Source organism: Xiphophorus hellerii, chromosome 14 (genome assembly GCF_003331165.1).
Source record: "Xiphophorus hellerii strain 12219 chromosome 14, Xiphophorus_hellerii-4.1, whole genome shotgun sequence".
Classification (NCBI taxonomy): Eukaryota; Metazoa; Chordata; class Actinopteri; order Cyprinodontiformes; family Poeciliidae; genus Xiphophorus; species Xiphophorus hellerii.
In genome coordinates, this window is record NC_045685.1 from 7625457 (window position 1) to 7638876 (window position 13420).

The 13420-nt window shown below is 41.8% G+C and overlaps 1 protein-coding gene across 2 annotated transcripts; it reads right to left on the minus strand.

The window, feature by feature from the left end:
- Positions 1-2199: 2199 nt before the first annotated feature.
- Positions 2200-11950, minus strand: rab39bb (RAB39B, member RAS oncogene family b). Of its 2 annotated transcripts, none has more exons than XM_032584219.1 (4): positions 11374-11950; positions 6635-6981; positions 3588-3768; positions 2200-3031 (listed from the first exon to the last, which is right to left on the minus strand). In XM_032584219.1, exons 2-4 carry the CDS (start codon positions 6847-6849, stop codon positions 2786-2788), a joined length of 642 nt encoding a protein of 213 aa, XP_032440110.1. In that variant the 5' UTR covers positions 6850-6981; positions 11374-11950; the 3' UTR covers positions 2200-2785. The 2 variants fall into 2 exon arrangements, with proteins under 2 accessions (XP_032440110.1, XP_032440109.1); XM_032584218.1 differs by having other exon boundaries at positions 6635-6928; positions 11374-11948.
- Between the last annotated feature and the right edge of the window lie 1470 nt (positions 11951-13420).

Here is a 13420-nt window from a genome sequence, read left to right on the forward strand (position 1 = left end):
TTTCACTGGAAGTGACTGTACTTATCTTTTCAGACGGTGGATGGCATCCAGTTGAGAATTTCAAAAATATTTTTCACATGAAAAGTAGAAACGAACTACGGTACTTATAAGACTTGGTAACGTTAAAGACACGTTTTTCAAACTCACCTGCATTGGTGCTTTACTTTTGGATGACTTCGCTACTCTTTGCTAGGTAAATACAAACTAATAACCAAAAAAAAAAAAAAGATAAAGGCAATAGAAAAGTTTGGTTCTAGTTGCTTTTTTAAAACATGATTTCTATATCTGATGTAAAACAAACATGTTCGTTCTGAAATCTTAAAGTAGATTACTTGATTTCCACAATGAAACGTTTTAATGTTTTCTTCTGTGACCCGAGTCTTGTAGGTTTTAGATAACTTTTGCTAAAATTGACTCTTAGCATCGAAGAAAATTGTTCACACCAAACCCAATTAGTCTGGGTTCAAATTCCGAGTTTGAAAGCAATTGGCTTTATAAACGGATATCCCTAAATACGGCCAGTCACAGGCAAAGAAAGTCTAATGTGCTGGGTTTTTTTTTTTTTCATTAGTCTATGAAATAAAATTACATAGAAAGAACTACGTGTAAAATGACTATACCATGTGTTAAATGATCCATGGCTTCCTACATATGCACTATTATGAGAAAGTATGGAGTTAAAACCTAGTTTCTACCATCTGTCTTTTCAGATATAACAGCAGTTTGAAGGGGTTTTTTGCGTTCATTCTGTCGTGTTGCACAACTAAGACTAGGAGATGGCAAGAAAAAAAGAGAGTAAAAAATGTCCACAATATGTAAGCATTATTTCTTTAATTTTCATGTCAGGGGTTGGAATGCATCTTGAAATGTAATCATCAAGTTTAGGTAAAGAGAAGGTGGTTTGAAATCTGTGACTTGGAAAAACCAAATTTAAAGCAGTTTAAGTCTCTTAGGACCGTTTTATATTGTGCGCCTCACATGTGATGTTATAGCGAAGCTACCGTGGTGGCGAGATAAAACTGCAGGGTGGAACTTAAGCGATCATAAAGTCATATATGGCACTGCATTTTCACAGATTAAAGCAACATGAGCAAGTCGTACTGCACAGAACTGAATCTCATAGTGTGGCTGTGAATCGCGTCGGCTTTCTTTGGGGCGATTTGTCTTCTTTTCTTAGCGTGCGTTGTCGGTTACGTAGTGTTGCCGTGGAGTCCATTGGTCGAGTGTCCGTTGGTGTGATTCTGTCGGTTTGGCCTTGGAGAACTGAAGTGTACCAAATAAGGCTTTCCCTGTGTAGACAGACTTGACTATTAAGGTGCTTTCCTGCTCCAAACAGACTCCAACAGAGTTCAACAAATCCACCTGGCGTGTTCAATAAAACAGACGGACATGGAGTCCGACGTGTCCACAGCTCCACCTCCATGAGTTCAGCTGTGCACTTGTCTTCGCGCAGTTAGTCCTTTGCGGACAGCAGGGAGGTGTCGTGTTAATGCGACCAGGTCAATGTCATCGAGTTCGCTGGAGGTTTTAAATCTTGCAAAAGTATTTATTACCCACTTTTTTTTTTTTTCTCCACATTTTGTAACATTACAACCAAACACGATCATGTGTTTTAGTTTGACTTTATGTGACGGACCAACACAACGTAGCGGATGACTGTGCAGAACCTCAGAGGATAGCTTGTGAGCAACCGTGGCTTGGTGGAAAAAGGAGCGAGGTTGCCCTCTTTCCTGTTCCTCTCTCATTAGAAACGTACTGATTTATAAAACCACCTTTTGTTCTTGCTACATGTCTCTACCACCGTTGGACATCTGCAATTGAAATGGTCGCTCATTCGCTTTGCAAAATGGTTCAAGTTCCGAAAGATTGGATGGAGAAAGTCTGGAACCATCCATCTTTACGTTTTGTCACTGATTTATTTTTTTAGATTTATGTCTGGACTTTGACTGGGCCTATGTCTTTAGCAGCTTTTGACATGTGTCAACACGGCCGGTGGTTGGGGACCACTGCTTTAAGGCATTTCAAGGCCTTAATTTCAGATACATGAATTTAAGACTTTGAAGGATGTGCGGAGCCCCTATGAAAACTGTGTACCATTTACTTCCACTTCACGGGTGTCCCACTTTAAGTTGGACTACCACAAAAACTCCACTTAAATAAATTGAAATTAGTAGTAAGGTTGAAAATAAGTTAAAAAAAAAAAAAAGTTTAAGTGGTATAAATACCTTTGTAAGGTAATAAAGCGACAGGGTTTTTCTAAGACCTCCAGGACTCCTCTATTGATTTCTGGAATGTGAAACATGTCGGCGAAGGAGATACAACTTCAATGCTTAGGACCAAACGACGCTATACGGTGCTTTAGAAGAAATGAGTAAAGAAAGATGCGATCTCTTGTTACGTGATCATAAAATTGCATATTGAGAGTAGTTTAATGGAGAGGAGGTAATGGCAGAAATCAAAACGATAAAGTCATCTGAACAGATCCGGTTTCTAAGGCCTTTTGCGAGACGTTCTGGGAAAGCAGTCCAGTCGAAACAACTCTGACCCTTTCCCCTCTGAGAGCGAAAAACATGTACAGAGATGGATCCATCCCTTTAAGTCCTCCGCTTGCTGTTGCCGTTATGATGTTCATCGACACCAAGTTCACCGACTTTCCCCACCCGTCCAAATCCGTATTCAGTCTGAAGGAAGTACAGTTCCTCCGTTTGGACGGCCGACAGTTCAGTCCGTCATCGGCGGCTCCGCTCGGCGTCCACTCCCTTTTCACAACCTCCGTTCACCCAGATCAACAGAGGCAGCGGCGGTCGCTCTTGGTCACCTCCTCTGACGAGTGGACCACGTTGGGCACGAAGCCGCTCTTCACGCCCTCCCAGCCCTCCTGGATGGTGATGTCGCCGGACCGCACCAAGGCGAAGATCTCCCTGGTCAGCTCGGTGAAGGCGTGCTCCACGTTGATGGCGTCGCGCGCCGACGTCTCGATGTAGCGCATGCCGTACGCCCCGGCCAGCTTCTCCGCTTCTTGCCGGGTCACCTGCGACATCGGAAAAAAATTTTTTTAAAATGTTCTGGGGAAGAATTTTTGCAAATAGTGTTTCTTCTTCCGGTAAACTGGGGGGAAAAAAGCCGAGACACGTGAAATGACGCGTTATCAATTGTTGATTTATGTGTTGTACTGAGCGGTGAGATTCTGCACAGGCGCGGTTAACGGTCATGTTTCTGGACATCATCTCCAGTAAGCAGCATCACTTCAGGAATTGAGATGTAAACATGGCCAATCTGCTTACGTCTCTTCTCCAGAACCACTTTAAGTGACAGAAGATAAAATAATCCACAATAAATAAATCAAAAGTAAAATAGGTACAAATGTGTATTAACACTTTAGCGAGGCCTCGTAGATTGCGTCTCTGTAAATTATGGGAATTTAAAAAGACAAAACTCATTTCTCATTGCAAACTGGAAAGAAAGCTTGATTTATTTATTTATTTTTTAAAGAAAACCTTTACAAAAACAAAATATCTCCCGTCACACTTCTTTGTCTCAAGCTATCTTTAAAAGAAGCCAGTTTTGGACTATTTCCAGTTTCTTACCTGGCGCTGTGCCTCGAGGTCGCACTTGTGGCCCACCAGCAGGAAGACGATGCTGTGCGGCTGGACGTGGCTGCGCGCCTCCTCCAGCCAGTCGTGGACGTTCTGGAAGGAGCGGCGGTTGGTGATGTCGAAGAGGAGGAGCCCGCCCACAGAGTTACGGTAATAAGCTCTGGTGATGGACCTACGCAGCAGAAAGAAACGGATGCTTTCACTGCGTTTGATTTTTGGCATGTAGGACTGACTTTTTGGGTTTATTGGTTTTGTGCCTCAGTACTTTTATTGAATTCTCACTCTGTCATAACTTTAGTAAAGGAAAGTTTTTTTAAAATTCCATGTTTCGTCGGTGTCATTGTATGTACTTAAACAAAATAGTGTATTTTACACACAGTCAGACATTTCGGAGGTTTTCCTGTCGTTTCCTTCAATAATTCTTGGCGCGGCGCCAACGCAGGCGAGGAGGTGAACAGGTTTTTCAGTTAGTTTGGATCGCTTGATGCGGTGCACTGCGAAAGCGAACCGCAGCAGCTGAAAATGCAACAAATATTGCAAATTTTAATCCCCAGTTGAACCGTGTCTAACCGGTCTATCAGGTGTGAAAACATCCTTAGTAACTGCAGAGCAAATTGGTGGGACGAAGCTGCTCAGTTTCAGCAGAATCTAACAGCCCTCCAGGGACACAAACACTAACTTCTCCTGATTCCTTTTATTTTCCATCATACTTTATGAAAGCTATGTATCTCAGGAAGGCCATTTATAGGCTTGAGATTGAGAGGAAAAAAGCAAGAGGTGAGGATTAGTCAATTGGGAGAATACAGTAAGAAAGACGGGGTATGTGGGGGAGGTGGGAAAACGCCCGACCTGTCAAGAAGTGAGTCACTTGATTTGACACATGCATGCTTAATTTATACAGGTATATTTATGGAGGCAGGAAAGATGAGGATGAAACGACACTGACTAAAAGATCTGTGTCACTGAGGAAAGAAGAGGGCAATGCGACGGAAAAACTGGCAAACTCAGCTGTGCAACAAAATCCCAACATCACCTACGAGCGACAGCCTGGGAATGACAGCCTGAAGCATCACACAACTGAGCCAGGATTTCACCAGGTCCAACGTAAACCGACACAAAGATCACAAACTGTTAGAAATTTAAAGTAAACCGTCGGACATGAACGTTGTAGGACACTAACTTAGGAAATCAGATTTGGGAAACGGTCGGATTCTTAAGACAGGCAGTTTAGTTGTGAATCGTATACAAGTTTACAGGAATTGTTGCGTTTCTGTCAGTAGACGGCCGAACAGAATCAAATTAAACCAACAACTCTACTCGTGTTACGGTGCGAGGACGTCGCAGTTCAAAAAAGCGCGTTTAATTTTAAGCAACAGTTGAAAGACTATTATGGAAAAACGCTCATTTGGGCTCTTAGGGCCGTTGCCATGGAAACGCTCAGGATAAAGGCAGGTGACAGCCATCCTCTTCGTCACCCGGATGAGCTCGGTGATGAGTGTGACGACGTATTTCAGCCTTTCTAACACGCTGCTGCGTCTGAGCGGCGATTTATACTGATTTTGTTGCCATCGAGCATCAAAACTATTTTTTTTTATGAAAGTAACATGATCTTTAAACATTAGTTGTTCTGGACGCTATCGCGATAAACGATAATATTGTTGATTTGAGACCATTTTCAGGTGGCAACGACGTAATAATTTATGAATTATGAACTCTGTAAAACAAAATTGGCCTTCACAAAAGGGGCTGGTTGAGACCAAAGCACCAGACTGAAGAGGTTTGTTAACCAGTTTTTGTTAGAAAGAGGGAGAAAAGAGGAAACGATAAATCACGCAAGGGGAAATCATTTATCGTTTTAATCGATCATGCGATTAGCTGATTTGTTGCTTATGGCAATAAATCTAAAAGCTGTAACTTCAGCTGTGCTTATATAAATATATATACGTATATTCTTAATGCTTGTAACTCTGTACAACCTGAATTTTGTTGGGTTTTTTCAAATGTCTCATTGTCAATTAAAACAAATGCCACTTTACAGACAGGTCAAAGGTCAATTGAAGATTTGTCCTTGAAAGGATGTTCGTCTGGTCAAACTGCTGCTCTGCATTCCTCTTAAATCCAAACCGCCATGATGAAAGGTTGCACAACAGATGGCAGTTTCAGTTTCTAGATAAATCAGTATTTAAATGGGGCCTCTGGTTCCTCTTCCTTCTCCAAAGTGAGAAGGTCATGTGCTCACTCAGTTTGACTCCACTTTTCCCACAACTCTTTCTCTGGACGTCTGGCCCTCGTGACGTCCGAGTGCGGTCTGGTCAGGCAGTCTGGACGTGTTTTACTCGTTTCCTCCAGAAAACCTAAAAGACGACACATCCTGCCGTCCTTCGCCTACACACCTGCAGATTCGTGAACGAAACCATCTTAATGAGGAAAATAAGCATCTATTTAGCCTTACTTAGTTGAAAATGTTCAATTTTGCTCTCTTTAAGTTTCCAGGGAAATCCTAAGCTCATATCACAATTAAGTCTAATTTCACCGCATATGGACTTAGCAAAGTTACTCCAATGTTTTTAGGGCAAGTACTTGTAATTTAATTTTGTGTGTGAAGGAGCTTATTCTATAACTTGTGTTCATTAGAATATTTTCAGAAAGGAAGAGCACAGACATGTTAGATGCCTTAGAATCAGAGTGATACATCAGCACAAGCACAACGTATTCAAAACGGGACATTCAGCTCTGAACGGCTTCTTTATTTTATTGTAAAAATGCAGAACTGTTCATTATTTCGCTTTTTTTTAATTATTATTATTGTTAGAAATGACCTAAATACATCCCCCTTCTGTCGCGACAAACAAACTGTCGCCTATTTTTTAAAAACACACTTTTTGCCACCGGTAACTTTAAAAAATAATTTTAAAAAAGCTGGTAAATAAGCCATCACGTGATTACAGTCCACTCCGGAGGATTACAAAGAAACAGCACGACCTCACATCATCCGCTAAGCGCGTCCAGCCGCCTGCCAGCCGGTCTCCTCCCCTCACCTGAAGCGCTCCTGCCCGGCGGTGTCCCAGATCTGCAGCTTGATCCGCTTCCCGGGCTCGATCTCCACCAGGCGGGAGAAGAAGTCCACGCCCACGGTGGGGTCGGACACCTGGGCGAAGCGACCCTCCGTGAACCGCCGGATCAGACACGACTTGCCCACCGTGGAGTCCCCGATGACGATGAGGCGGAACTGGTAGAGCCAGATGGCCTCCATGACGACTGCGTCGCTGCTCCGCGCGCTGCCGCTGCTGCTGAGGTGTGGAGCGCCCGAGGTGCGCGTGCGTCGGCGCGAGCTTGAGCGAGAGACAAAAGAGTGTTTCCCCCCGTTAGGCCGTCAGCTGTTTGGCTGAAGCAAGGCGGAAGCAATATTAGCACGGGTCATTTGTTATAACATATCCTGTCTATTACTTTAGCTGGCAAGAATCTTTGGTTATTTTTAGAGTAGAAAACACAAAAGTTTCAATAATGTCCTTTTTTTACTTCAGTTTGACTCCGCAGTTTGTTATTACAACACCAGCATCAAATAACGAGAGCAGAGGTGGTCCTAGCTACGTGTGGGCCCAGGGCAAAAACACAGACCTGGGTACCCACTTCAGCTAAATTTGGAAATATGCCAATTTTTGTTCATTTTAAAAAAAAAAAATATTGAATGTGACATTTACCTGTTAGACAAGCAAATGATTCAAAAAGTTACAATAACTTTGTTTTGGTGAACCAAGGTTGTCTTAATGCCAAACCTAAAGTATAGAAAGTGTATTATTTGTACTTTGACAAATACAGTACAGTACACTTCAGTTTGCATTTTAAGGAATCTGTGCAGCGTGGAATATTCCAATTCAGGATTGATTGGTACTAGCAAAATTAAATACAGTTGAGATTTATTTTTTTCTTTCTAAAAATCATCCAAATGCAGTCTTCACAAAACTGCAGTTTCAGAAAATATTTTAAAAGAAATTAAGGCTAAAAAAAATCTTTAAAAGTTTAAGTGCCTATTTTACATTAAATGTATATCTCCTCAATGCGTATTGCAGATACATATTTTTGATTATTATTAATATTTGGAAGAAGATATATGCACATTTTTGTTGTAATAAGCATTTCAGACATCATTGTAAACATTCTTCTGAAAACAAACTTCACCAGTTTTCCCATAGTGTTTGTTTATTTCTGCGTAAATGAAGAGAAATGAGCTGCTATTGGATTAATCTACTGGTTGGAGTTAACGATTCGTAATTTTAATTTCCACTCTTCCAATTTGCTGTTGGAACAAGACTAAACTGTATGTCATGCTAATCCCAGACTAATCCCAGTTTCTGACATTTTGGGGATTATAAGGCAGCAACACCAGAAACTCTCTGTGGCAACACTAACAGTAATAAACATCTACGTACTGATCAGAAATAACTGGTTCATTCTGATTTCCAATTACAATTTACTTTCATTCCCTCTACCCTCACAAATGAAATCTTGTGGCACGAACTGTCACCAAAATATTTCTTGTCCAAAATGACGTACGTCTCATCAAATGAGACAAACTGTTGTTATATGGAGATGAATGCTTTAAACCTAAATCTATGTGTGGTTTTGAAGTAGCAGTGAAAATAGTTCTTGAGTTGTTGTCCCGTTGTATGATGGGGCGAACTCCTAAACAGCGTCCTGGCCTGACTGGCTGGTAACTCTTGGTTGCATAATCATTGACGAACGCAGCGCTGCACTCCGAGAGAAACGAAATGACTACAGAGTGACAGGGGAGACATAAACAGTTTAATGTGCCGGAGATACTCTGCAGGAGCAGAGCGATGCGTTCTCCCTGCCAGAGCTGCAAGAACAAGAACAAAGCTCTTTCTGGCTAGAACATTTCATACTTCACAAGAACCCAACTGCAGAACAACCAGGAAGTCGCCGCTTGTCTCTCCTACTCCAACGATACCCGCCTTCATATTTACTGCACCGGACGCCACACAAGAAAAATGTTCTGGGGGCGTCGAGAACAAGCACGCATAAGCCTTCAAGCAGCAGTATGTGACTTTTTAAAAAGAATATGTCTTTTACATATTTGTTAAAACTGTCGCCATGCCGCGGCAGTATAATACGAGACAGATAAACTGTGAAAAGGTGCGCACCGCTCCCGACCAAAAACAACCAATCAGAGCCACGAGGAGGGTTTTAACGCCGTCAGTCAACCTCGTGAACGCGCTGCTAAATGTGCTGGTGATGGAGAAACGACTCGTCGTTACAGCAAAACCTTTTATTTGCCGTCATCGTTGGCCATGAGACTCGCCTTAGCATTCACGACAAAATCGAAATAGTAACAGAAAAAAAGTAGCAATATTATTCTTTTTTTTTTTTCATGTAAAATCTTAATGCGACAATCGGGCACAAGCTTGCTGTGTGGCTGAGTTATGATGGATAAAAAAAATGTATTTAGTAGAAAACAAAATCCATTTTGTAGGTTTTATGAGAGAGTAATTTATAGAGATTACATGTCAGCAGCAGTAACTTTACAGCTTTCAGATGCACTCTGTTGTTTTTCTTATCACAGTGCTGTCAACAGACAGCACTTCGCTGTTCTCACTGCTTTCTGGAGACGTCTGATGCTGTTGGCGCAAAACGGCTGCAGCCGCCGGGACTGGACTGCAGATAAAAGTCACGGCAGACACCGAGCAGCACCACAGCGTAGCCTTTCTATTGATTATCTGATCGATTTGTTCATCGAATGGACGCTTGCCTACGTTGTCACACCTCCTCTGTGATCTCATCAGTAACTTGTGTCGTCTTTTCTGTGTGACTTCATTAACACCATGAGGTAACGGCTGAATATTGTAGCGGCAGAGAATGAGACGGTGGGCAGAAACCCGTGAGGACAGAGTCTGTTGTGTTTTTAACCGCTTAAGTCAGGAGCTACGGTGGCTCTGGAGGGACAAAGTCAGAGACGGTGGGAGTTTGGATGCTAGATTTTGCTCTATATCGCCTTTTACAGATAACGGCTGACATATTTTATTGTTTCTTGGCTTTTTCTGTCACTTATTGATCACGAGTTACGGTCTCTGATGTAGTCAATCAATAACTAACTTTGCTAAGACTTTCACCTTCATGTGAGCTGCTGACAAACTGAACTTTGAGACAATGATCTGCTTCGGGGGAAAGAAATGTGTTCTTCCTGTCCTGGCATAGAAAAGCAGAAAGAAACATGATATCTAGTGAAATTTCTTCTCTTCATAGATGTTAGGAACTTTATTTTTACTTTATAATTGCTCTTGTAAAGAAGGACGTTGTTTGAAGGACAAAATGACCACCCAGGGTTTCTATAATTAACAAAATCTACAGGGTCTTCCAAAAGTATTTATATCTCCTGGGCTTTCTTCCTGCAAATGTCACTGCATTTTATGGGATTTTATGCACAACGCCAACAGAAAGTGGGCAATAACTGTAAAGCAAAATGAGTTCACAAACTGCTTTCTAAGTAAAACTAAAAAAGCACTGAATACCACATATTATTTTCGTCCTACTTCCAAGTTCTGTAATGATTTGTGTCGGTCTGCTGCATAAAATTGTAATAAAATAGGTTGAAGTCTATGGATGAAAGGGGCAGTATTGTGTGTTTTCCAGGCATCTGCTGTTTTATAGCACAATCAAGTAACTATGTTACCTTCAGCTGTTATAAAAAAATGCTGCGGTCGTTTTTGAGAGGTTGTTGGGAGTTGTCCCGTCAGTTCCCGAAACCACACACAAAAAAATAAAAACCTTGTAAAAGCCCACTGGGATTCCTCACAGAGTAAAAAGCGTTAGGGGTCCATATCGTTTCATCTCTGACGACCATGGGAGGGTTAAAAGAAATTTTACTTTGTAAATTAACACCATGAAATTGGGCCTCTGTCTCTTTAAGAAATGGCTGCTCTTTCTGATACTCCGCCTACAGGAAGTCATCACAACGCTCCTTTATTAACCCTTTAACAACATTAAAAGTACTTCAGAAGTAGCTCCTATAATGAGCTCAGCAGATGCTCACGTGTTTGCTAATTGCTACTGGCTAGTCTGAAGGAGCTGAGTGGGGGAGATTACAGGATTGCTCAAATCAGCAACACTCCAGTTACGTTTTAGATGAGGGTATAACATTACAACATGACGTAAAGCTCAAAAGAGTGACTTTTGCACAACACCGTCCCTTTTAAAGGACATTATTGTAACACCTTAGAGACAAACGGTATGGGTGTTTTCTGTTTGAAATCAAGTGAGCTTCCTCAATTTTCAAAGCTAATCTCCTTTAATTTTGTCACATGATCTATCTGATTTGTATCAGGCCAGCAGGCGGGCAGAGGGCCAGCTTTATGAAGCCTCCCGTCAGCCCTGCTCTCCAGCAGAGTCGGGTTGCACGGCCCAGTCAGTGTGCAAACATTAGCCGCTGGAATCCCTGGTGGATAGGACGGCCTCGGAGCTCTTGTTCCTGATGAGGTCCAGAAACGCCTTCCAAAATGTCCAACAGGAGCCGATAAAGGACAGCTGGACTGCAGAGCTGACTGGACCACTCTAGTGAAACCTGCCAGAATTATCTCTAGGCTCAGAAAATGACTTTTAAGGGCATATTTAATGAGCTGCTCAACAAATCACACGTGTATTCTGTTGATTTCAGTCATTTTAGAGCGACTAAGTACTAAAACTCTGTGGCTACTAAGTTAAGTTCATTAATAGAAACATATATTGTTGATTAAAAAATAATAAGAAGAAGAATTGTGCCTACTTGCAGCAGGAAGTGGGTCCGCTTTAGGCCGGTGCTGCTGTTCAGGACCAGGCCGATGAGAGCTCCATGGCATCAACAAGTCGGACTGGTTCGACGCTCAGGCCGCAAAAAAAAAAAAAAAAAAAATCTGGGGACTCCGTATTATTATTTTTATTAATACAAACACACGCTGGTTCGCTGGAGTCCGGAGCTGTTCCGTTTCTTACGGTCAGGGCCCCCCGCCGGACAGCTGAGACAGAAGCGCATCCAGAGCAGCAGGTGCAGCTTCTTTGAAAAACACACGGATCCTGCGGAAGTCCGGTTCAAACTGAGCCCCCCGTTGTCAATAGCGTCTGAGGGAGAGGAGCGGCGGGGGGGCGGCGGGCTGTGAGGATGAAGAGGAGGTGGTGGCGGGGATCCCGAAAAACCCCTTCTGTGTTTGGAGCTAATCGGCGCAGACGAAATGGCAGCAGAGAGCGACGGCAGCAGCAGCAGCAGCAGCAGTAGCATCGTACAGCCTGACTCATCCCGCATCAGCACCATTACCGTAAAGAAGCGCGTACGGGCGCAACGAGAACGGCGCGGAGAAGAAGAAAGGGTAGAAAAGTTTCCCGTTTTCGCGGAAAGCTCCCCAGCTTATATCCACGTAGGCCTGGAACTATAGTTCTGTGTTTGACTCATAGAAATACACAGCTTTTCTTAGTTTCCTAACAAAGCACGTAAGAAAACTTACAAGTGTTTTGTACTTTTATACTAAACAAAGGTCAACGCACTATCAGAAGACAATGTGGCCAAAGGATTAAAAACATTTTCGGTTTTTAAAAAAAGAAAAATAGTTTCTGTGGCAGTTTTTCATCAATTGAAACCTGTTTTTCATTTGTTTTTAAACATCTCGGCTGTGCTTAAGAATTGAGCTGCGCACTCACTACGGTCTTTACGCTCACTCCTTGATGCGCACTTCCGGAAATAGTCACCGGTCTTGCGCACTCACTGCAGTCTGGGAATTGTAGTTTCTTCTTCTCCTCCCGCACCACAAAACACAAATACCTGATTTATCTACCTAGCTAGCTGTGTAGCTAAGTAAGTAGGTAGCTAACTATACATAGCTAGCCTAGCTATATAGCTAGCTAGGCTGACTGATAAAAAAATCGAAGTACAATAATAAACTCATCAAAAATGTCAATGGACCTTGAGTTTAAAGGCTTGTTCAGTGTTTCTGCATGTTACCTTGGTATCCAGGACCTTGGCTGCTTGATTGAAAGTGTGTCATTCTTGTTTTATCGTTGCCTAGATTTTATGATATTTGAAAGGGGTTATTATTTGTTATTGGGTTTGTTGAAGTTTTTTATTTTTGTTTGTTTAAATCCCATTTATCATTCTTTTTAGCTTTCATTTTTTTTATTTATTAAAATACTGTGAGTGATACACCTCTTTGAACATCAAATCTTTACTGTCATCGCTGTTTTGGGTTTTTTTGTTGTTTTTTTTTTTTTTTTACAAAGGAATAACAATATTACAGTTTTTCTTAGTCCCCTTGATGCGGTTCTTGAATAATTTTTGACATTTGCAAGGCAGTGAGTGATTTCCTAAAAACAATTTGTACAAACAGCAAAACAGTAGATCAATGCCAACAGACAGGGCAATATTCACATTTTATGCTTTTAATGTAATTTGTTGACAGACTATGCCGCTGTGATTCAGAAAGGAAAAGACGGCACTGCAGAGAACAGAGAAAATAAAAGAATGTAGAAATTAAACAATCTGCTTAAGGAAAAACAATACATGACTTATTGTAGGACTGTGACTTCAATCACCTCTTCTTTGTGAAGAGACAATTCAGCTCTTTTAATTTAATCAAAATAATAGGGGGCTATCAGCAGCCCCTCTGTCAGCAACACATCCTTCGCTATTGATCAGTAGATCATTTAAATGACACCAACAAGTCATAGTACAGAAAAGCAAATTAAGTTTTTGTGATTAAGGTGTCACTACTTTTGCCAATATTTAAGCTCTTTTAAGGGGCCGGCTATATTCAGTGTGTTTACGCTCCCCCAGTTTAAATAGTAGA

Excerpts from the sequence above, each read along its gene's own strand:
- rab39bb (XM_032584219.1), bottom strand. The coding sequence starts at position 6,849 with ATGGAGGCCATCTGGCTCTACCAGTTCCGCCTCATCGTCATCGGGGAC. Across the intron at positions 3,769-6,634 it reads GCCGGGCAGGAGCGCTTCAG|GTCCATCACCAGAGCTTATT; the intron begins GTGAGGGGAGGA and ends TCTGCTGCGTAG. Across the intron at positions 3,032-3,587 it reads ACCTCGAGGCACAGCGCCAG|GTGACCCGGCAAGAAGCGGA; the intron begins GTAAGAAACTGG and ends CCGATGTCGCAG.